Below are 22,382 nucleotides of genomic sequence, written 5' to 3'. Positions count from 1 at the left end.
GATGATGACGGCCATGTGTGCTGCGTGCTGTGTGGTAAGTGGTCCAGCAGGTTCTGGAGGTAGGTGGTAATCAGGCTAGCCACCTGTGCCGGCAAGCTCCATATTTGTATACAAATATGAAGCCCCCATGTCTAACTTACAACACATAAAAATACAATGCATACCCAACAATTCATACTCAAATAGATAAAACTCCGTACCTGGCTAAAACCTAATTTTCAACAAAATTAAAAATTGATTCTTTGGTTTTGTCAACCCCATGGTTGATTTTTAACATTGAGGGCTGCTTCAGGCATCCAGAAATGATTCTGCAGCTTTCAGTGAGCATTGTTACATCTACCTGTTTTGCATGGGCTGAAGTATCTGACACTGGGCTGATATATTTGCCTGCAGTGTCGAATAGGGCCAAGACTGTTGTTCTTAATGTTTATAGTTGTGTCCCCCAACTCGCTGTTAATAGCTTTTGAAGAAAATTGCTCCTTGCAGAGACATTTTGCTTTGCATTTTGATAGCATGTCTTATTGGTCAGTATGTAATCCAAATAACACCTTGGGAGTGTTTGGGTGCCCTTCTAACATTAAGTTTCTGAAATATCTGCTTGTTTCTTAGCCAGAAGGCATATATCTGAACCTTCACAGAGCTGAGTTTAAGTTGATTTATATGTGGCAAGTGTTTCTATTGCATCTGTTGGAAGATATTCTACTATGTGAAAGCTGCCAGACCCAATAGCAAGCGGCACATCATCAGCACAAATAAAACTTTTGGTGCCTTGAGGAAGTAGTTGGTCATTGGTGTAGAAAGATGTTAAACAAAATAGGAGGCAATACAATACACTGGGGTAGACCATCCTTTTGAGTCCTCCACTGGCTGATGGAAAACCTGTGGTTTTGCAAAAGGGTTTCTATAACTTTAATAACAGAAGTAGTGTGGGAAGGTAGCCTTCTCCTTTTGCCTGCCTTCTGCTTGCACTGATAAGGAGTACAACTGCAATATAATTTTGTGAATTGCATTTTAATCCCTCTTCCCGCCCTCCCAGTTCAGCACTACAAGGCTAAAATTAGCTGCCCAGAGTGGCCTGTTGCCAGATGGTGCAGTGTATAAATCCAATAAATAAATAAATAAATACTATAGCACTAAATTGATACATCACTAATTCAAATGCTTACTGTGTCTTATTAGTTCAGTGCTGTTTTCACTTGCTAAACATTAAAAAGAAGGGCTTTGAATCCCAGTGAAAAGGATAGGTAAGAGGGTCATAATTTCAGAGGAGGGTGATGGAGAAGGGGGGCTGTGTAGTGCACCTTCCCAGGAAAATTAAACATTTGTATGTGAACTGCATAGTGATTTAAATGCCAGGATGCAATATAGAGAAGTTTGCATGTACGCAGGATAAATTTCTGTGTGGTCACATGCTAAATTGAGGCTATTGTAACTTTTGACCTATCATGAGAGGACAATATTCACTGGAAAAGACAATAAAAATTGGGAAGGTAGCAGGAAAAAAAAGATCAGCAGGAAAAGATTTGACACACTAAACGGAAGCCATGGCCTTGGAGTTGCACAAAATGATAAACACTTTTGGAGGTCACTAATTTATAGGGTCTCCATAACTCGGAAAATTTTTGATGGCATATATCAACAGCAAATATTGCCCACCCTTGAATTAGATCCCTTGACACCAAGCACAAAACCTGAGATTTTCTGCCTGTAAATTACAGTGCTCTACCACTGTATTCCTAGTGTGATGTAGTGGATACAGGGACAGACTAGGACTCTGGAGAAAAGGGTTTAAATCCCCACTTAGCCATGGAAACTCACTAGGGGTGTGGAACTGGTAAAACTACTCATTAAATATCTCACTTAACTTGAAAGCCCTATTAAAGTCAATATAAGTCGCTTCTGACTTGACACCACAGAAAACACCTTGAATCCTCCATGTATTAAGAAACCTCCACAGCATGTTAGCAGGGATTCTAAAATAGCTTTCTGCATCTAGCTCTGATTCAAGGACAGGCAACATTCAGTCCTTCAGATGTTGGATTATACATTCTATGATCCATCACCATTAACTATACTGTGTAGACATCATGAGAAATGTAGTTCAGCAACATTTGGAGGGCCAGACATTCCTCAGGCCTGCTATTTTTAATTTAGCAGGAATGGATCATTGGAATGAAACACACAATCCCATGACAAGCAAACACACACTGGCTGTGGAAGAAACCCTTGAAAATTCTGCTTGTGACCATCCCAAGATTACTGTGAGCTGGTTCCCTTCATGGCCATAGGGAGGATGTATATTTCAGCATGCACTAAGAACTACTAAGAAATGTAGTTTTGGAAGAGGTAGCTGTAATAGTCTGTGCAAGCATATCAGGCAAAATGAAATAAAAGGAAATGTACGGTATATGAAATGTCAGTTTCACATTCTACACGTTCATTGGTTACATGCAGTTGTTAACTAAGGAACGGCAGACTGGCATCAGGAGATCCAGGTTCAGATCTCTACTCTGATATAAAACTCATTCGGTGACTTGGGATCAGTTGCTCTCTAAGCCTGATCTACTTGCACAGGGCTGGTGTGAGGATTACGTGGAGAGGAGAAGCTCTATGTAGGCAGCCTTGAGCTCTGCTGGAAGAAATGTGGTGTATGTATTATACAAATAACAAACTAAATGTTCTCAATACATGCTGGGATCCCAAGTCTCTATATTCTAGAAGGGGGGGTATGCTGTTCCCCCCCCCCCCGGCTGTCAAGACAGTTCTCTAGTTACATTGTTCTGCTGTACAGCTAGCAAGCCGATCTTGCTGTTTAAAATTAAGTAGCAAAATGTTCTGCTCCTATAGGTGGAGGTCAGCAGACAAGAAATATATATGTCTCTGTTCTCTCCGTCTATAGATTCCCTGTAGAACAGGAATGGCAGTGCCAGGAAAAGAGGTTTGCAACACTGATCAAATGGATAGGATAGATATATGATATTGGTAAATCGGATCTGGCCAAAGGAGGGTTAACCACCAACCTCAAAGAGAGAGAGAGAGAGAGAGAGAGAGGGAAGGAACGAAAACATCACTGAGGTTGGCACTGCAAGAGCAAGGGAGTGGGAGCACAGATCTGGAAAGAGACATCAAAGGAGGAGGGGAGGGAGAGAGAGAGAGAGAGAGAGAGAGGAGCAGATGTCGAGGGATGGAGAGATGCCCAGCGAAGTACAGTAGCTGCAGCACGAGAGGCAGAAGCGCCGAAAAGCTCTGCGTTACACTGCAGCTTACAAAGTTTCCCTCAAGCCCTCTTCCTTTGGCCCTGGAAAGAAGTGGGACAGGCAAGGACTTCCCCATGTCGCCCAGCTCTCGTTGCTGCGGGACGGTGAAGACCTAAAGGAAGCCTGGAGGCGCCCCCGCGACACCTTTTCCCTCCCTCACGAGTGAGTGCGGCTGCCTTTCAAGGAGGAAGGCTAGAAGAGAAGGTAAAAAAAAATTAAAAAGAGGGAAAGGGCTTCTCGGGTCGGTGGCTCTGGCGGCGCCTCCCAGAGGGAGGTTTCCGGGAGGGAGCGGGACGTTGGCGCTTCCGAGAGTTGCCCTGTTCCGCCGGCAAAGCTGCGGCTTACTTTTTGTAACTGCACAGCGGAGGGCATTGGTGCAGGTCTCTCCCCTCTTTCCTGGCACAAGTACTGCAGTCGTTGCGAGGAGGCTTCGGGGGGGGGCGCGCGCAATGGCCCCCCACCCCGTTTGAGGCGCTGTGAGGAAAAGAAATACGCGCTGCTTCCCAGGATGGGGCGGCGTGGGGCTCCGTGGGGACAACAAAAGGCGCACCTATTCCCCCCCCCCCCATTTGGGTTTGGGACGTGCCGGCGAGGGGATTCTGGGAGTTGTAGTCCAGAAAGCAAGGCGTTCCCAAGCTCTGGGGTAGAAGGCGGCAGGTGAAGGGGAGGGGGAAATATGGATAACACGGCACATTCCCACGAAGAGGTATGGAAAAAGAGTTGGGTGTGAATGGGGTGTGTGTTTGTTTGTTTTTTAACGGCCGTTCCCGTCCCTTTGGACGGGGGATCCTGGGGATTACAGTAGAAAATAAATAAATAATGATAATAATAATAAAACTACTTTCCACCTCCCACCACAGGGAAAGAGCCTGAGCATCTTCTGAAGACAAAACCATGCAAGACCAGTTGGTTGGGACAAGCTTCAGTGGCCTAGGGGAATCCACAAGGGGTTGTTTTAGCGATATACACTGAATATTGCAGAAACTAAGCATAGTCATATTAACCGTAAGGAAAAATCCCAATTACACGACAGTGTACTGTTATATTAATTAAACGCATAAATAAAATTTTGGCAATTAAGTGGTTGCTGCAGACTAGGATGGTGGGGCATGTGGTTTTCACCTTTTATTGATTTGCTTAATTTGCTTTTAATTTATCTTATGTTTTAATTGGCCTTATTCCTTTTGGTGTTATCGTTATCCAACTTAGATCTTATTTTGTGGAGATGAAAAGGAGGCTACAAAACATATATATATGTAGAGGATATACCTCTGTTAGACCAATCATGAGAGCGCAAAAATATGTGTATGCTTTCAGGACATCTCTTTGTTAGACATGTTGCAAAAAGGGAGGGCAGTGAACATTAACTTGATGTTGAAGCATTTTCATATTGGGACATTATACAGATACCATTGCGATTGTGTTTTGCCTCCCCCACCCCACTCCCTGCTTTTTTGTACCACCTGGTGCAGAGGTCTGGGGATCTTGAAAGCTTGCATGCATTTCTTGTGCCTTATTGGTGAGCCAAATAAAATATTACTCTAAAATGGGTTCTGGAAATTTTGGAATAATATATGTTCAACTGTTACTTGACTGTCTCTTTATACTACTGTTCTTTATAGTAATATTCCGCTTATAGAGGTTATCTGCTACACATGTTTTTGCAAATCGAAGGTGAAATATTTTTAAATAAATAGAAATCTTCTGGAGAAATCTAGTTTCTTCTGTGTTTCTGAAAAGCACTTCTGAAGTAAACAGTAGAGAGGAATATCTCAAGAGAAGTATGTATAAGAGTTGACAAGGCACAGATCTCCATCACTGAGCAACCTTTCCAGTAGTGAAAAAGATGGTTCCTTCTCTCCATTTTGATTTTACAGATTACTTTAACGTTAAGCCAGGTCCTGTAAAGCTTGAAGTGTGTTCATTTTGATGCAGACCCTGGGGATCCAAGACCTCCTTCAAATATTGCATATCTCTTTAAAATGTCTCTAACTCTAGCTTCAGCAATGTGGTCAGATGCAATATTAAACAACCCTTAATATTTCTGTAATAGACAGAAATCTATCAGGTGCAGTTTCCCCAGATGCAGGAAAAACTCAAAATATTCCATTTTTTGTCACATCCTAAAAGTACAGGATGTGGGAGAGGGAATCAGAATGCAGGTCAGAAAAAAAGTTTGTTTTGTTTTTGGATCCCAGCTCCCTCAATGAATGCTGCTGGGAAATGTAGGCCAAAACAATGGTTCTAGCATCTGCAAGAGTATCTTTTTTAAACTCTGGGGGAAACATAATTGTTATAGAGACTCAGCTAGTCTTTTGCAGCATTAATCATGACCTCTTTCTTTCCCCCTTACTGTTCTATATTTTGTGTTTGTGCATCGTAATTTAGTGTTGTTATGATTTAGAACTGTTTATTTACATTTTTACTGTATTATTTTAAGACTGTTAGCCGCCTAGAGTGGTCCTCGCTTGACCAGATAGGCGGGATATAAATAAAATAAATAGTAATAATAATAATAAAATTAATCAGAAAATTATACATGCAAACTCTTTCTCTTTCCATCAGAACTCCCTTTAACTCTTCTCTTGTCATCAGTCTGGTCAGCAGTTGCATCCTATCAAACAAGGAAAGGAAGGAGATTCTTATTCACCAGAACAAGAAAAAGGTTTAATAGCTTTTGGAATGTAATGAAGTAGAGCAGTGCCTGGCAGAGACATTCTCCAGCAGGGACCAAAGCCAAAGTTGAAGCTTGTGAGGAACGAGGTCTTGAATCCAGACACCCATAGTGACCTGGGGTTAATCCAATTTCATGCCAATGTAATCTAAACCACTTGCATCAGGTAGGGAGAAAAGAGCCTTATATCTCCTGATGTCAGGAATAAATTGTGTTGTTTAATGATGCTGACACCTAACAAATGTTGCATACCTCCGAAAGGGCACCCGAAGGCCACCAGGCAAAGACTAAAGCACATTTCATAGGGCATCACTAAGTGTCGTTAGCCATCCCTGTGCTCTGGAAACAGTAGACAGGATATCAAATCCTGAAGACCATGCAATGCAAAGAATTGTTGCATCTGCGCTTCATGTTGGTCAAAGTTGCACTCCGCTTTGGAGGGGGAACATTGCCATCTGCACCCCATATCTGCATCTTTGCCTTTAATGGCAGTGAAACACAGACTTTTTGAGCTGATGATGTCTTTCCCACAACTTTTGCCCGTGGTTAGGAAAAGCTTCATTTGCTCAGTTTCTCCCTCAGTCTCCTCCTAAAGCCTCTTAATTGCAACCAGATCAGAAAAAACAAACAGGCTTCCCTCTTCCCTTTCAGCATAGCTGCAATCCTCAAAACAGCTGGAAAAGAAAGGTGTCCACCCCAGGAACAGGATATTGCTGCAAATGTTTTCTGTTGAAAACAAAGTATTTAAAGGTTGTTTGGGCATGAGTGGGAAGTTAAGAGTCATTAGCTTCATAAAAGGCCTAACCATTAGTATTGACTTATTGGGCTCTCATTAATGTGGGGGGTGGCTGTGATTAACCACTGCACTTCCAAATTTACCCCTACCTCACTATTGACAATAACTGCTGGAGGACAACAACACTGAGTCACTGGTTTGACTCAGGATCAGACAGCTTTCTATGTCCCCCTTTTATAATCAGACTCATCATGTACTCCAGTCCTTATTGCAGCACCTAGCCATGGAATGCCCTCCCCACAGAGGTATATGGGGTATCAACTTTGCTGTCCTGAAGATGTTAGATAAACATTTCTTTATTTACCCAAAGATTTTTAAAAGTGTGTGTGTGTGTGTTTGTACACATACACACAATATCTCTGTCTATTGTCTCTCAAACATACAAACTCTGTTAAATTAGTCCATTTCCAGAAACTTCCAGACATTTTTATTTTTCATAGCAGTTCTTTCAAAGTGTGAAAAAAAAGACTCTTTTAAATTCTAGCAGCCCAAATCCCAGCAGGAGCAATCAACATACCAATTCTGAGTCATTTCTTTATGGATAGAATCTATGTGTTCATCTCAGTTGAACTTTTGTCTGTCTGTCTGTCTGTCTGTCTGTCTGTCTGTCTGTCTGTCTGTCTGTCTGTCTTTATTTATTTATTTATTTATTTATTTATTTATTTATTTATTTATTTATTTATTTATTTATTTATTTATTTATTTATTTATTTATTTAACTTATATGCCGCCCACACTACCTAAAGGTCTCTGGGCAGCTTACAACAATTTAAATACAATATGTTATTTTTTCCAAAACTGCCTCAAAATCTTGTTAATTTGATATGTGCTCCCATCTTGCTCCCGCAAATGGCACTCTGGGCAGCTTTGACAGAAGGAAGGATATCAATGTTAAATAAATAAAATCCCCAGATAAGATGTTCCCTTATTTACATAGCACCATCAATAGATAGGCCATATAAATAGTGAATGTGTTACAGAAGCAAGCATAACTACCTGGGAATTGCCCTTTGATGTTGATATCAGTTTGGGATCTTGTTAACACAACAGCTGTTAATAGTAAAATTTCTGTCATTATGATGAATTCTTTCTGTTTTTCAATGAGCTTCCCATTGCTAGTAGTTGTGTCAAACTCAGATCATATTCTTTTTCAGGCACTTCTGCACCATGTTGCACAGATTATAACCAATCCTGGCTGAAATCATACAGTATATGCTGGTGCTTCGTACTAGTGGGAATGAGTGATATTGATTCTGTTTTCTAAAGAAGGATTGAAAGTCATTTCTCTGCCCTCCACTTCAGAATGTTAGAATTGTGGCCAGTGTGTATTGCGTCACGTTTGAAATCCTGGCATATATTTTGATAGTATTTTATTGTTCATGTAGCACAATCTCAGAGTGTCTGGCTGTTTACAGTATTCAAAGAAAGAGGTCCGTGCCCCGAGAAGTGTACAATCTAAAATTCAAGAGAAGTAGTGAAGGAATGTGGTGGCAGGAATAAAAAGGGATGCAGGTATACTTTGCAGGTGCTAGGGTTGGGTTAACAGCAAGCCATGGGAATAGGGCTTGTGCTAAAGCATTGGTGGAAAAGTTGGAATTTAATATTTTAAGGATGGAAGAGTTGTAGCATCGCACAAATTTGAGGGTGGAAAGATAGGATATAAATAAATAAGGTGGGATATAAATAAATGAATCAATTCAATGTATTCTCGAAGGCTTTCACGGCCAGGATCTGATGGTTGTTGTGGGTTTTTTGGGTTCTTTGACCATGTTCTGAAGGTTGTTCTTCCTGACGTTTCGCCATACTCTGTGGCCGGCATCTTCAGAGGACTGGAGTAGGAACTCTGTCCATGCTCTGTCCAACATGGTTTGAAGAGGAAGACCAGGAACTTATGCAGGACCCTGGGATGAACAGGAAGCCCATGTGGGGCTTTAAGGAAGGGCATCAGCCAATCACCACTGCCATCTTTTCCTGTTTTGTCAGGTACTTTCTCTTCAATGGGGAGATGCCGGACAGCTGGAATTCATCCATGGACAGTGTAGAAACACGAACTGCAGCCGTTATTGTGCCGGTGGTCTTCTCTCTCATCTTTCTTGTGGGTACGATTGGGAATGGCCTGGTGCTTGCTGTGCTGTTACGCAATGGTCAGGTGAAATATAATACCACCAACCTCTTCATCCTCAACCTGGCTGTGGCAGACCTCTGCTTCATCATCTTCTGCGTCCCTTTCCAGGCCACCATCTACACCTTGGATGGATGGCTTTTCGGGGCCTTTGCCTGCAAAGCCGTGCATTTCCTCATCTACCTCACCATGTATGCCAGCAGTTTTACCCTGGCCACCGTTTCTGTGGACAGGTAAATATGAATGTTCCCTCCTACCTTCAATTCTCAGTAGACTCACCTGTTGTTCCTTGCCAGGTGGGAAAAAGGCTGGCAGATGGATGGACCTGCTTGGAACCAACAGTGCTGGAGGGCCATTTCACCCTCTGTGCTACCTCCATACCACAATCACGCCCATTATCATATCTGATTTTAGGTGCTAATCAAGGTCAGGCCTAGTTAATACTTGGAGAGGAACCCACCAAGGGATTTGGGGCTCTCCGGGGAAGATTCATTCCTGAATTCCTGAAAACCTCACTACCAGTCAGAGTGGACAATACCAGGACAGAAAGACCCAGCAACTGGCTCAGGGTAAAGCTGTACAAAGGGTATACTTTGGCATCAAAAGCTTTGGAGGATAAGGCCACCAATTGGCTACAGTCAGGATAGGTATATATCACCTGCAGTATCAAAGACAGCATGCCTCTGTATTGAAATGTGTAGTTGCAGTCATGTTCCACTAGCTGGCTACCCAAAGCCAACAGACTGGCCACTGTGTGAACAGAAGGTTAGACGAGATGGGCTTTGATCTAGCATGGTTATTCTTATGGTCTTTTTGCACCATAAGGGCATGACTTAGGGACAGGGCTCCATTCAGCAGAATCCCCAGGGTCAGTGGGATGTTGGCCTTGGCTTACCACATTTTGTAATAATATGGCTCACTCTCTGAAGATGAGGGTCCCATCAAAACTACATCCAGAGCACAAAAATGGTGGGTTGGGAGAGTTACCTTTTGGGATGACTGCCCTCAGGATAAAGGGACAATGCCGAGAACTGTAGGCTAAAAGGTCATGTTTCCAAGTTGTCTAGTTGCTATTTCTCCCTTGGAAAAATGGGGGATGGGACCAGATGATGCTTTGACTATTCATATGTTTAACATATGTGACATTTCTTAAAATGTATTTAAAAAATACATTTCCCATTTTACCATAGTGGCTTTCATTTTCAAACTAGAGTGGCTTTCATTTTCAGAAATTAATCTATATATAATAATAATACTAACATGTCATCACATCAGTTCCAAGGATTTTCTAAGCATTATCTAAACACAAAAGTGGTTTACTGTTCCCTTCTTCTGCAGGTGCTCTAGAATTATGCAGTTTGCCTTCAGGTACACAGGCCAGCTCTTCTTCCCAAGAGACACAGTGGGGAATTGAAGTCCCACCCTCTGGTTTTGTAGCCAAGTGCCCAACTTACTGAGTTCTCCAGCTAGCTATACTGTTTGTGGCCTGGGCTAAATTTGCAGCTGAGCTTGCCTGGGCTACACAGATAACAGAATGAGGTAGTAAATTTTTGAGACAGCAGAAAAAACTGCATGCTATCAGACTACAGAAAGGATATTATTTTAAATAAAGCATTAAAACTCTTCTGCAAGTAAAAACTGAACACATTAAGCAGAAAAAAAATCTAGTGCAGTTAGATTGATATTGTGCTGTACTTTACTGTTTGGAGGAAATTTCCTCATTAGCATGATTTTAATAACTCATAATAGCACAATACTCAAGAGACATGGGTTCAAATCCCTGCATGGTAATGAATCAGACTGGGAGACATGAAGCTGACAATACATTCCATAAAATATGTCACTTACCTTAAAAGCCCTATTAGGTTTGCTATAAGTGTTTTTGGATTGGATAGCACACCACACACAAAAAACATTAAGTAATCTGTCCATATGCCATTATTTCAGAACTCTCCCAGTCTCATTTCATTTGCTTCACTATTAAACCCCATCCTTTTCCCACAGAAAGGATTCCTTATTCACACTTTCTCCAATTTTATCACTTCATTGTTTTTCATGTTTTCCTTGCTCCCTTAGTAGCCATGTCCCACTTAGCAGGCCTTTCTGTTTTCTCACAGAAAGAGCCTTAATAAATTCCTGTCAGAAAGCGCATTCAATCCAGGTTCGATATTTGACAGTTATCAGGCATATCAGTTTCTTTGAATTGATTCTGCCTTCTCTTTATATCAAAAAACAGCAAGTTCTGTTTTCCATCCTGTGGGAATTCTGTAAGTGATGTTTCAAATAGCAGAACTTGTTTGTTAAATCCCTCATGAAGCTGGGAGTCCTGTTGAATTTGTGGCTGTTGAATCCAAACATCTCTGGAGAATACTGTGAAGCACCTAGAATGTGTGTACTGTATGTAAAACCACAGGGAAGGGAGAGAAGAATACTGGCAGTGATTGAGAGGATTAACAGACATTGGTCAAACTAGATTTAAGGTGAATGCAATCCACTCTTTCTCCTCCTATAACAGGATTTCCTCAGGGATATGTGCCTCAACAGGTGAATGTCCAAATTAAATGCGGGTGCAGACAGATGGGCATTAGTCTTGCTGTTTGGTTCACTGCAAGGACAGGCTATTTCACTCCTTTTCCCAACAAACACATCAAGTAATCACTGAAGTGAACCAGCCTGTTCCTGGAGCGTTCCTACCTACACACGTCAGGGGCGTCTATTTTTTGGCAGAGGTAGGATCGCTCTGTTTTTGTTTTTTTTTGGATCAAGTATAAGCTGGCAGTGAATTTGGCTGCAGGCAGGTTCTCGACCTGACCTTTAAGACTAGTAAAAGAAAAGGCGGGGGGGGGGGAATCCCCCTTGCTGCCTCATCCTTTCACTTCCAGGAGGATATTTTCAATTTTTAGGTTTTTTAGATAAGTGACACAGCACATCAAGGCTGCCTTAATACAGTGTAATTTTTTAAAAAAATTCTTCTGTCCCTCCATGGAGAAGAGGAAGTGTTTAATTTACCAATATTGTGAAGTCACTGTCTTTTCTTTATATTACTGTGGGAAACTGATAGTAGAAGGAGCCAGATGAAGTAAGGTTGGTTGGGATGTGTATACCATTTGGATGCAAGGACTGCATTAAATGCCATAATAATAATAATAATTCCACCTCTAGTGATCCTGTTTAGCCTCCTCCAATCTGCTCTAATGAGTCTGTGTAGACAAGCTGTATGTGTTTTTCCAGTTACAAAAAAGTATGCTAAATGCATTTAAGGAAAAACACATTTGGTAACAGATTTTTTCACTTCTTGAGGGAGCACCCCTTCTAAATACATGTTTGCTGAAATCCAGTAGCATAAAGTTGCACCACAGATATTTTTTATGAGTTAAATGTTTATGAGACTTCTGACCACCACCTCCAAGGCTCCAGGACTCCTTTGGGATGTCTTTCATCCTGGAGAAGTCTTTTGGAGTTGGAGTCTTCAATTTCTTAAAATGCTTCCACTTGTAAAACACTCTTGCTGACAGCAGTTTTTGGAAATTAAAGACTCCCCGGATCCCTCAACCCCCAGGGTGAAAGGCATCCCAAGGGAACCTTGGAACCTGGGGTGGGGGGACAATAGAATGGGAAACTTGTAATTCCTGAAAAACAGCTGTGACTGATGACAACATCAGCCTTAATCAACACAAATTTATACTTCTGGATTTTAGCTGCTGTGTATATCTGGTTTGAACCATGATGTCTTGTGTTAAATGTATTCTCTTTGAACCCCATTGCTTCAGGTATCTGGCTATTCGATATCCACTGAAATCACGGGATCTCCGTACCTCTCGGAATGCAGCTCTTGCCCTTTTCATGATTTGGACCTTGTCACTGCTGTTCGCAGGACCATATCTCAGCTACTATCAAATAGTGCACTACCAGGAAGAGCCCATTTGTGTCCCTATTTGGGAGGACCAACGGCGTAAGATCTTGGACATCCTCACCTTTGTATTTGGCTACATCCTCCCTGTCTTTGTGGTCAGCCTGGCTTATGCGAGGACTATTAAATTCCTCTGGACTGCTGTAGATCCCATTGAGAGGATCTCAGAGTCCCGTAAGGCCAAACGCAGGGTCACCAAGATGATTATTGCAGTGGCTGTCCTCTTCTGCCTCTGCTGGCTGCCCCATCACCTAGTGATCTTGTGCTTCTGGTTTGGCTATTTCCCCTTCAATCGGGCCACCTACGCCTGCCGCTTGGCTTCTCATTGCCTCTCATATGCCAATTCCTGCCTGAACCCAATTGTTTATGCTCTCATCTCCAAGCACTTCCGTAAGAGGTTCAAGCAAGTCTTCACCTGTGTCCTGGTCCAGGACAAGAATAGAAAGAAGCGAGGTGGCAACAAGGTCCACATAGCCAACATCACCAATGGTTTAGCCAACCACACAGCAGGTTTCTATGGAGGGAACACTGAGGTAACCCAGCTTCATGAAGAAAACATCCAATGCTACCAAGGCCTACTGCTGAGAGAAGCTGAAGGGGTCCTTCCTGAGGCCTGGCCTCATCAGTTAAAAGACACTGCCATCTCTGAACAGAAGGGGCTGATGGATGAAGAAGATTGTGGAACAACTGATAATAATGTGCTGGCTATGACACCACGCTGAGGGATCTAACCTTTTAAATAACCATAACAGGATATATAAACAAAGAGTCAGCATCTCTCAGCATGACAGTCACATTCACAGGGCCAGCCCTAACATTGGTGTGAAAGGATATCCACACTAGCATAAAGATTTGATAGTGGCACAGTTTAGATTTGAAAAAGAGAGACCATGACAGCATATGTTTCTAGTTAGAACAAGCCATCCTTCCTCTTTAAGAGCTGCTACACTCCTTTCCTGCCCAGCGGCAGGGCATACATTCTTTTTGGCATACTTGCTGTTTAGCTGGGAGATAGCAGCCTTCAGCAGCTATAACTTCCAACTGCTATTGTGGCTGTAATGAGGTGAGAATGAGGGAAGGGAAGCAGGAAAGGGAGAGAAAAAAATGACACCAACAGGGAAAGAGGAATAATGTGTTTTTTTAAATCATTTCCCCTGACCCTCCTGATCATGGGAAATGCTTAATTGACAGCTGATTGGACTACAAGAGGACATGGGCAGTTTATTTATTTATTTATTTAGATTTATACCCCACCCATTCAGTAAGCATGCCACTACTCTGGTGTTCAACAGGGGTCAGACAGGAGGAGCCTGCTGAATGCCACATCGCCCCTTCCCCTAACCTCAGCACATGCTTTGTAGCCCGATCCACCCCATACTCAAAGCAGCCAGCCTGAACGGGCTGTGAGGCAAATGTAACAGGAGGTAGATGATAGAAGAAAACTGTAGTAGCCCCTGGAATCTACTTCATGAGCTTTCCATCTATCCCCCTCAGTTGGATAGCAGTAAAGCATAAGCCATGCCTGTCCTCTGCTATCTAAATTAGTTTATTGTCTGAGGTCTGGTGCAGGATTCCACCCTGTCAGCTGCTGCATGCACAATAGGGAAGGAGAGCCCCATGTCCTTTACACTAGGCAGCAAAATATTTTTAGCAGGCCCTGCTGACCTTAGGGGTCAGTTGGTGGGAAAAGGGTATTTCCTCAATACAGTATTCCCAAATGACTCAAAATTCATCAGTGAGAAAGTCAACCTTTGCCAGCAGAAGCTTCAGTGTAATTGTTCCAGTTATATCCTGTTCTTGCAGCAGTGAACCAATACATGAAATTTCCAAAAGGCTGTGGCATAGGACTAGTGCAGAAACAAAGCGTGTGTCCGGGTGTACATATCAACAGTTCTGAGGATTCCTGTCTCTATTCCATCCTCCGGCGTTCACTCTTGTAATGATACATGTACTGTCTCAAGCTTGCGTCCTTAGGTTAACCCTTCCATTTAACCCATACTTCAGTAAATTAGAGTGGGTGTTTGGATTGTTCCCCTCCCTCATTAAACTACATGTTTATTGTATCAAAGCATGAGCTGGAGTTTTTAAAGGGGCTTTTTATGCTATTTCAAACACTTTTAAATGTCTCAGAGAAGGGAGGACACTGCCATTTGGACCGACGCAAGGGACGAGAGTGCTGTACATGTTTGATATCTGCTGAATACCAGAGTGGGCTGTTGAAGTATGGCAATGTGTTGCTCTGTTTACATGGGGTTTACCCTATTACTCAGTGCTAGAGGGCTCAAGTTCACAACTATCTGCCAGCAATGAACCTGAACATTTAATCACCATATGTGGGGCTGTAGGGGAGTGGTAGCATCCTGAGCTATGGGAAAGAAAATGCATCTTCCCACTTCAGTGTTGATGTGCTGTGTAGCAGGAGATCACAGTACCTCAGGCAATGCAGCTGTTTCTATTTTGATGATTTCCACATTGTTGCTGCCATATCATAGGGAGATTTTTGCCCCTCTGTTGTCCCAATCAGCTTAGCTATTTTTTAAAAATAAAATATATAGATTTCAGCAACATTGTCTGCACCGTCTCTTTCAACCATCCCAATGATGGAGAAAGCTAGAGCTTGGTCTCACCACAGGACTTCCACATTGCTAAATTGCTGCTGATCATTTGCAACTGCTATCTCAGGCAATTTGCAGCCATCTTAAGCCAGCTGGCTAGCTTGATGGGTTAGGTATGTGGCTGTGGAGCCAGAGACTGGCTGTGGAGGTTCAATTCCCCACGGTGCCTTCTGGGAGAAGAAGCAGCCTGTGTAGCCTTCGGCAAGCTGAACAGTTCCAGAGCACCCCCCAGAAGAAAAGAATGGTAAACCACTTTCAAGTACTTTCTACCTAGAAAACTCTGGAAACGGCAAGTCAGAATCAGCTTGATGCTAATTAGCTGGCAGATATTAACCAAAAGTAAATTATTTTTGAGTTGAGTGAACATTCTAATTCAAAGAAGGAACTCCATACATGCTTAATTTAGCATAAGAAAGAAGGGTAGGGGACCTGTGGCCCTCAAGATGCTGTTGCATTGAAGGTTCCCCATCAGCCCTGGCCAGCCTATCCAATGACAGAAGAGGATGTGATTTGCAGTCCTACAAAACCTAGAAGGCCACACATGTTTCTCAGTTCTAACATGAAGCTCTACTGAGACTCACTGGAATTGATTTCTGAGTAGGCAGTTTGACTCCTGAATTTAATAAGCTGCAATATTAAGTGCATTTGTTGGGGAGTAAAATCTCATAGGACTCCACAGAGGATGCTTCTGAGTAAGCATGAGCCATTCTAAATGCCTCATTTAAATCTGTGGGACTGACTCCCAAGTAAGCTTGATTAAAAGTGGAATTCTGGAGTTTAAGCATTTCACACACATAAACATTGTTAATGCAGCTGTGATCATATGCAACATAATTGTGTTTCTGTTGCCCAGGTCCACCTTCTCTAAAAATTGCAGTATACTCAAAGCAGCTTTTCAAGCTAATCCTTCATTTCGCAATTTCCCTGCTTTGTGTCAGATAGAGCCTCATTTTCAGCGTGTTCCTAAGCCCCCGCTGGGAGGAACACTTGACGGTTCATATTCATATAAATAGCTTATTATCTCAATGTTATCCCAAGACTTATTGCTCAAAAGAATTACTGTAGAGGTGAGAAAATATATGGAGACCTTTATTTTGCTACATTTCATTATTTGCTGTTCCAGGCTTTTTGTTGTTGTTGTTGTTGTTGTTGTTGTTGTTGTTGTTGTTGTTGTTTGAGTTGTAAGATCATAGAAATTACAGGCAAGAGTGCTGTAAAAAGAAAAATAGATTTAAATTTAAGGTTCTTGGCTGCTTTGGCAAGGACCTGGAAAAAACCAAAAACGGTTGGAGAGAACCCACACATGCAAGTAATTTGCAAATATAGGTCAGAGGTTTATTGGAAAGAAAGAACATAATGGAAAAGGAGAGCCTTTCAAGGCAGAGTGCTGTTGGTCTATGACCAATATAAGCAGCTCAAAGGTTACAGAAATTCATACATACTTTATAGAGGTCTCTATCAAAACCATGGAAAAAGTGATGTGGTCCCTCCCAGAACAACAAGTTCTGGGTCTTCTGTAAGCATCCTTACTTAAAGTTGCCTAAAATTATATATACCCTTTGAAATAGTCACTGTTGCCCTGAAAGGCGTCAGACAATGTCCTTGGCCCTCTCCCAATCATTTGGACAATTTTGAGAATATAAAGGCATACAGCCCTGTATCCTTTGCCTTCTAATGCTGACTTAGTTCTAATCTTAGGTGTTTTTCACTTCCCTCGCGGGCTTTCTTGATTCTGGTCCTTCAGCAAGTTTATTCATGTTTTTAGACCTTATATTGCTTTCTTTTTGGCTAGTCAGCAGAAAATCTTTCCAAAGCCTCGTTGTATTTCTAGAGGTGCTTTGTGGCTAAGCTAATTCTAAGCTTCTAAAGTTAGGCTGAATAGATATTTGCATTATGGGTAATAAAGGGTTGCTTGGAATAATTAAAATGGGAACGCTATATAATATGTTTAACAAGAGAACTTGAGGCCGTCCTGTCTGCTGATCACATCCTCGCGGAGTAGTTCTGACGGCCATGTGGAGCACTTAGCTCAGACTAGAGGCAAACCAGTTGCCTGGAACTGCTCTGAGAGAGACTTCACTTGCTTGCTTTTGTCTTTCTACTCCAATATGTTTTGCAGAGATGTGTGGTTTTTTTAAAAAATAATGCCAAAGTCTGCAAAATGTGTTGACCAGAGGCAAATAAAGGAGAATTACTCCATCTTCCATGTCACAATCAATTTCTTGAAAACACAATCTTTTGCCTTTAACTGCAATTGTACACTTTTTCCTTTACGTCCTAGGGTTGCAATTCATGTGTCACAGATTATTCTTTTAAAAATGGTTTTATTTCCTTTTCCATGGGTTCCCAAACGTATGTCCCTGGGTGTGTTAGATAAAAACTCCCAGAAACCTAATTATTGGGCCACCCTGAATTAGCCATTAAGCAAAATTAACACATGCTTAGGGCATCAACAAGGGAAGGGGGCACCACAGAGTTCTTTTCAGTACCAGATTTCCCATGGACTAGGGTGCACCCTTCTTAACAAACCACATCACTCTTTCCCTCACCCTTGGCTCCCTCCCTTCCTCAAGAGCCCCACACACACATCTAAAGTAATTGAGCATGAGCCAATAAAAACTACACAATATGAAGACTCACCTAGCGAGAAAACTCATGTTTTGAATGAAATGATCAATCGTCACTTGGTGTGTGGGTTTTTTGTTGTTGTTTTTACTTCTGTATTTTGGGAGGTTGGGTGGCGATAAGGATAAAAACAGCTGCTAGTCTTTTAGACCCATGGCCTCTGCATTTTATGTACAAGCCAAAGAAATAACAGCCACTGTTCGAAATACCTCAAAAAGAGGCTTTAAGCTCTTGTTTGAGCTTTTCAGTTTATAGTTTCTGACAAAATCTGTCTACATTAACCTAAGCGTGAAAGCACAAGAATTGGCTGGAAGCCAGTAATTTGATTGTATGACTTTGCATACTATATCTGGTTCTTTTTTGCCATGTGCTATACAACTACATTATGGTATTTTCATACATATGATGTGTGTGTTACATTTTTGTTTTTTTCCTGATAAGGTGGGACCCACTTTATCAGGAGGAAGGCAGCCTATAAAACAAACAAACAAACAAACAAACAAACAAACAAACAAACAAACAAAAATATTTGTAGAGGGAACCACAATCTTCACAGTGCTTAGGGCCTCTAAAGGTCTTAACACAGCTCTGCTACTGGGCCTTGGGGTCTCACTAGAAGTCGTCATCCATTATGGGAACCGCTACATATAAGAATCCATATCAAAGCAACAGATCTTTTTTCCTCCTTATAGAAAAAGAGCTACATATGAAAAGTAATATAAAATCAGCATGAACTTAACAGATACTATTTGTGAGCATTACTCGAAATTTAGATCCTTATTCGTCCTGGGCAAGACCTTTCAGTGCCTATTGATCCAGTGCTATTTTGGGCAGAGGGAACATGTTGCTTTATTATTGATCCACATGCCACCTGGCTTCAGTGGAAATACTTTTTTTCCCCTCCCTCAGTATATATTCTTTCCCCAGAAGCTAAAGGCTTTTGTGCACAATAAGCTTAATAAATTGTGTTGTTATTGTTATATGCTGTCAAGTCAGAACTGACTTACAGAGACCTTAATAGGACTTTCAAAGTAAGATATTGAAGGAGTGGATTTACCGGTTCCATTCCCATAGTCAGTTTCCATGTTCTCCAAAGTTCTAATTTGTCTCTCTCCACTGTACCGCACTGGGAACACTAATGAATTTTACTGGCACTTTTTTTAAGGTTCTGTTGGAGTGCAAGTTTGGCTTACTGATGAGACTGTCTAAGTTTATTATGCCTCCAACATACTGTGAGGTGTTCCCTACCTGTGTCCTAATGGTTGAGATCCTGCTGCATAGTGTAGTAATTTGTAACTAGAGGAGGCCCATTAATTCAGTGGAAACTTGAGTGAGTCAACTCCTTTGCCCCTTCCATTGATTCAGTGGGCCTACTCTTGCAACAGGATTTCAGCCAAAGGTACAAAGTGAGATTAGGGGAGATGCTCTTCAGACAACTGCTTCCATAGTCTAGAGACACCGCTCGTGTTGTTTATTGTCATTAATCCTTTCAATGGCAAGCCATTTGACAGCATGTTTGGGATATGGTTTGAGTCAGGATACACAATCTGTACACACACCCTCTGGTGCCCAGTTTGCAACCCGCCAGAGGTACCCCACCTCTTCTGTTGCAATGGCCAAATTTCCTCACCAGCTGAATTTAGGGAATGTGTGTGGTATGGAATTGGAAAAAAAAATACTTTTTGGGATTACAGCTCACATAATCCTGAACCAGCCTGACTGCTGGCTGGGGTTGCTGGAGGATTTTGAGAGTTGTAGTCCAAAAAATATTTTTTTCCCAAACCTTCTCCTATGTATGTTTCTGCAGATACATGTGGCCCTCAACACCTCCCCACCAAGCCAGCATCATGTGGGCCCTTGGCCACCACCTGAGTTAGAATCAGAGTAGAATTAGAGACATTCAGATTCAAGTCTGTGCTCAGCTGTGAAGCTAACCGGATGATCTGGGGCTAACTACTTTTTCTCAGTCTAATCTAATTTGCAAGATCATTGTATGGATAAAAATGGGACAAAAGAACCATGCACACCCTTCAGCTCCCTGGAGCTAAGAGCAAAATATTAATGTGATAAATGCCAGTATTAGATTATCATTATGATAGTATCTAGTTTTAGTTTGTGGTGTACAACTTATTCAGAGCTCTATTTTCTGAGATATTTAACAAACGCATAAATCAATAAAATTGGACTTTCTGCCTACAGTGCCAAAATGATTTGGAATGGGCTGTTTTTTTTTCCTCCTTAGTCTACAAGACAAATTTAATAATCACTTTAATACTTAGCATCACAGGCTGTTTTATTTTCTCATTTTCTGCTTATTTACATGTACTTGTTCCAAACTGGTCTCCTCTGTTCAGTGGAGAGGAGAGAGCTGTGTGGTTGAATGAAGACATGTTTCTTCTTGCTAAAATGATGCCATTTTCCTGGGTGAACAAAACTGTGAAATGCCACACCAAGTTCATTGTGTGGGACTTGCCAGTTTTAAAAAACAGGTTGGGAGAAAGTGGCAATAGAAGAGTGAAGGATGCTTAACTATATAGCAGGATCCTAGTGTATAGTTACGCATCTCATATATTGTGTATTTGAAACTCTGCTTTAAATTTAGCAGTGTTTCTTAAAGCCATTCTGGTTCGGTCCTTGAATACTTACTGTATAATCTTGGTTGGTTTTGGCTGTTTGAACTATGTACAATTGAATGAGTTTCATAATCGCCTCTTGTAATAAAACCTTTCCTCCATTCCTCCTCTGCATACTCTTTCTTCATGTGCAAAGATGCCCATTTGAATATCTATACTATATTTTTTTAAATGATGCCATTTGGGATGAGCTGAAATAAAGATAATATGAGGGGAATTTAGAGCTAACCATTTGTCACTCTTATGGGATTGCTTCATCGATTGCCATTTCACCATGGACCTTGCCTCACAAAAACAGGGACACAGTGGTTGCTTTTGTTACTCACATTCTTCATACAAGACCCATGGAAGAGCATTTCTTAGATTGAAAAGTAACTACTTGTCACCATGGTGAAGCATTTGAGGTGTGAAAGAAAAAAGCAGAGAGATGCCTGTTGCAAGCATTGTGGGAATATGCATGAAGAGAGGAGATAGTTATACTTACCTGTACTGGCAGCCTGGACTGTTTACAAGTTATGTAAGGTTTTCTTGAGTTATCTTGCCTGATCCATTATGAAGGCCCAAGGAGAAAATATGCTACACGCTTTACTGTATTTAACATATTCTCTCCTAGGAAATAATTAAAGTAACTTACCTGTTAATAGTTACCTTTCTTTAGGGAATAATGTACTAGTGATTTAAAATATTTTTTCCTACTGTATAATAAAATAGAGCTATTTTCAAAAGTTACTTTAAGGAGACACTTTAACAATCATTCTTTAGGCTTCATACCATTCTCTTCTTAGGGATGGGGACTTGAGTCGTATAACTCGCTGTCCAGTTGGACTTAAGTCATCCTGGTGACTCAACTCAGACTTGACTTGTTCCCCCTCCCCAAACAACAACTTGGCCTGGACTACTGACTCAGAACCCACCTGCCCCTCAGCAGCAAGATACCTAACTCATTGAGCTATCCAGTCACCTGCTCTCCCTGCTTTTTTTTTCTTTAGGCATCCTTCAGTCTCGAGAGACTATGGTAACGTGCTCTGTATGGAGGAGCAGGAGTGTCCTCTCCAGAGCACAAAGCCTGAGTAAAATAATATGGAGGATAGGCTGTTACCCAAGCAGCAAATCCCTCCTCTCCACGTCGCTGAAATAGTCCAATGGAAAGGCAAGAGCCAATACAACTCGTTCCTGCGACGTCACAGGAGTTGCCAGAAGGACATGAGCTGCCTCTGGGACTCCGGCTCCGGATTTTGCCCCCACCCATGGGGAGGGGAAATGGAGAAAAAGGAGGAGGAGGAGGAAGAGGAGGCCGCCGCCAAGAGGGGAAAAGCTGGGCTAGAAGCTTGTTTGAGTGAATTAAGGCTAGAATGAAGTAAATCAAGAAAGAACTAAAGAAACAAGCTAAAGAGTTCACGTTCAAGAGTATTAAGGGTAGAAGGAAGTAAATCTATACGTGGGACAGGAAGCAACAGTTAGAACTGGATATGGAAACACTGATTGGTTCAAAATTGGGAAAGGAGTAAGACAAGGATGTATATTTTCCCCCGGCTTATTTAACATATGCAGAATACATCATGCGAAAAGCCGGACTGGAGGAATCCCAAACTGAAATTAAGATTGCCGGAAGAAATATCAACAACCTCAGATATGCAGATGATAACACTCTGATGGCAGAAAGTGAGAAGGAATTAAAGAACCTCTTAATGAGGGTGAAAGAGAAGAGTGCAAAAAACAGTTTGAAGCTCAACATCAAAAAACTAAGATC

General features: G+C 41.7%; 1 protein-coding gene across 3 annotated transcripts; it reads left to right on the top strand.

Annotated features, from left to right (window-relative positions):
* The first annotated feature begins 3,032 nt into the window (after positions 1-3,032).
* GALR3 (galanin receptor 3) lies at positions 3,033-15,324 on the top strand. 3 transcript variants are annotated; one of them, XM_020787601.3, is made up of 3 exons: positions 3,033-3,461; positions 8,711-9,082; positions 12,620-15,324. In XM_020787601.3, exons 2-3 carry the CDS (start codon positions 8,733-8,735, stop codon positions 13,479-13,481), a joined length of 1,212 nt encoding a protein of 403 aa, XP_020643260.3. In that variant the 5' UTR covers positions 3,033-3,461; positions 8,711-8,732; the 3' UTR covers positions 13,482-15,324. The 3 variants fall into 3 exon arrangements, with proteins under 3 accessions (XP_020643260.3, XP_020643258.3, XP_072856196.2); XM_020787599.3 differs by lacking the exon at positions 3,033-3,461 and adding an exon at positions 3,834-3,963; XM_073000095.2 differs by lacking the exon at positions 3,033-3,461 and adding an exon at positions 5,965-6,097.
* The last annotated feature ends 7,058 nt before the right edge of the window (positions 15,325-22,382 follow it).

Source organism: Pogona vitticeps, chromosome 5 (genome assembly GCF_051106095.1).
Source record: "Pogona vitticeps strain Pit_001003342236 chromosome 5, PviZW2.1, whole genome shotgun sequence".
Classification (NCBI taxonomy): Eukaryota; Metazoa; Chordata; class Lepidosauria; order Squamata; family Agamidae; genus Pogona; species Pogona vitticeps.
This window is presented reverse-complemented; position numbering and strand designations above follow the sequence as displayed.

What these genes read in the sequence shown, in the direction of transcription:
- GALR3 (XM_020787601.3), top strand. Translation starts at nt 8,733, where the DNA reads ATGCCGGACAGCTGGAATTCATCCATGGACAGTGTAGAAACACGAACT. An exon ending in GCCACCGTTTCTGTGGACAG is followed by an intron (nt 9,083 to 12,619) that starts GTAAATATGAAT and finishes CCATTGCTTCAG; the next exon opens with GTATCTGGCTATTCGATATC.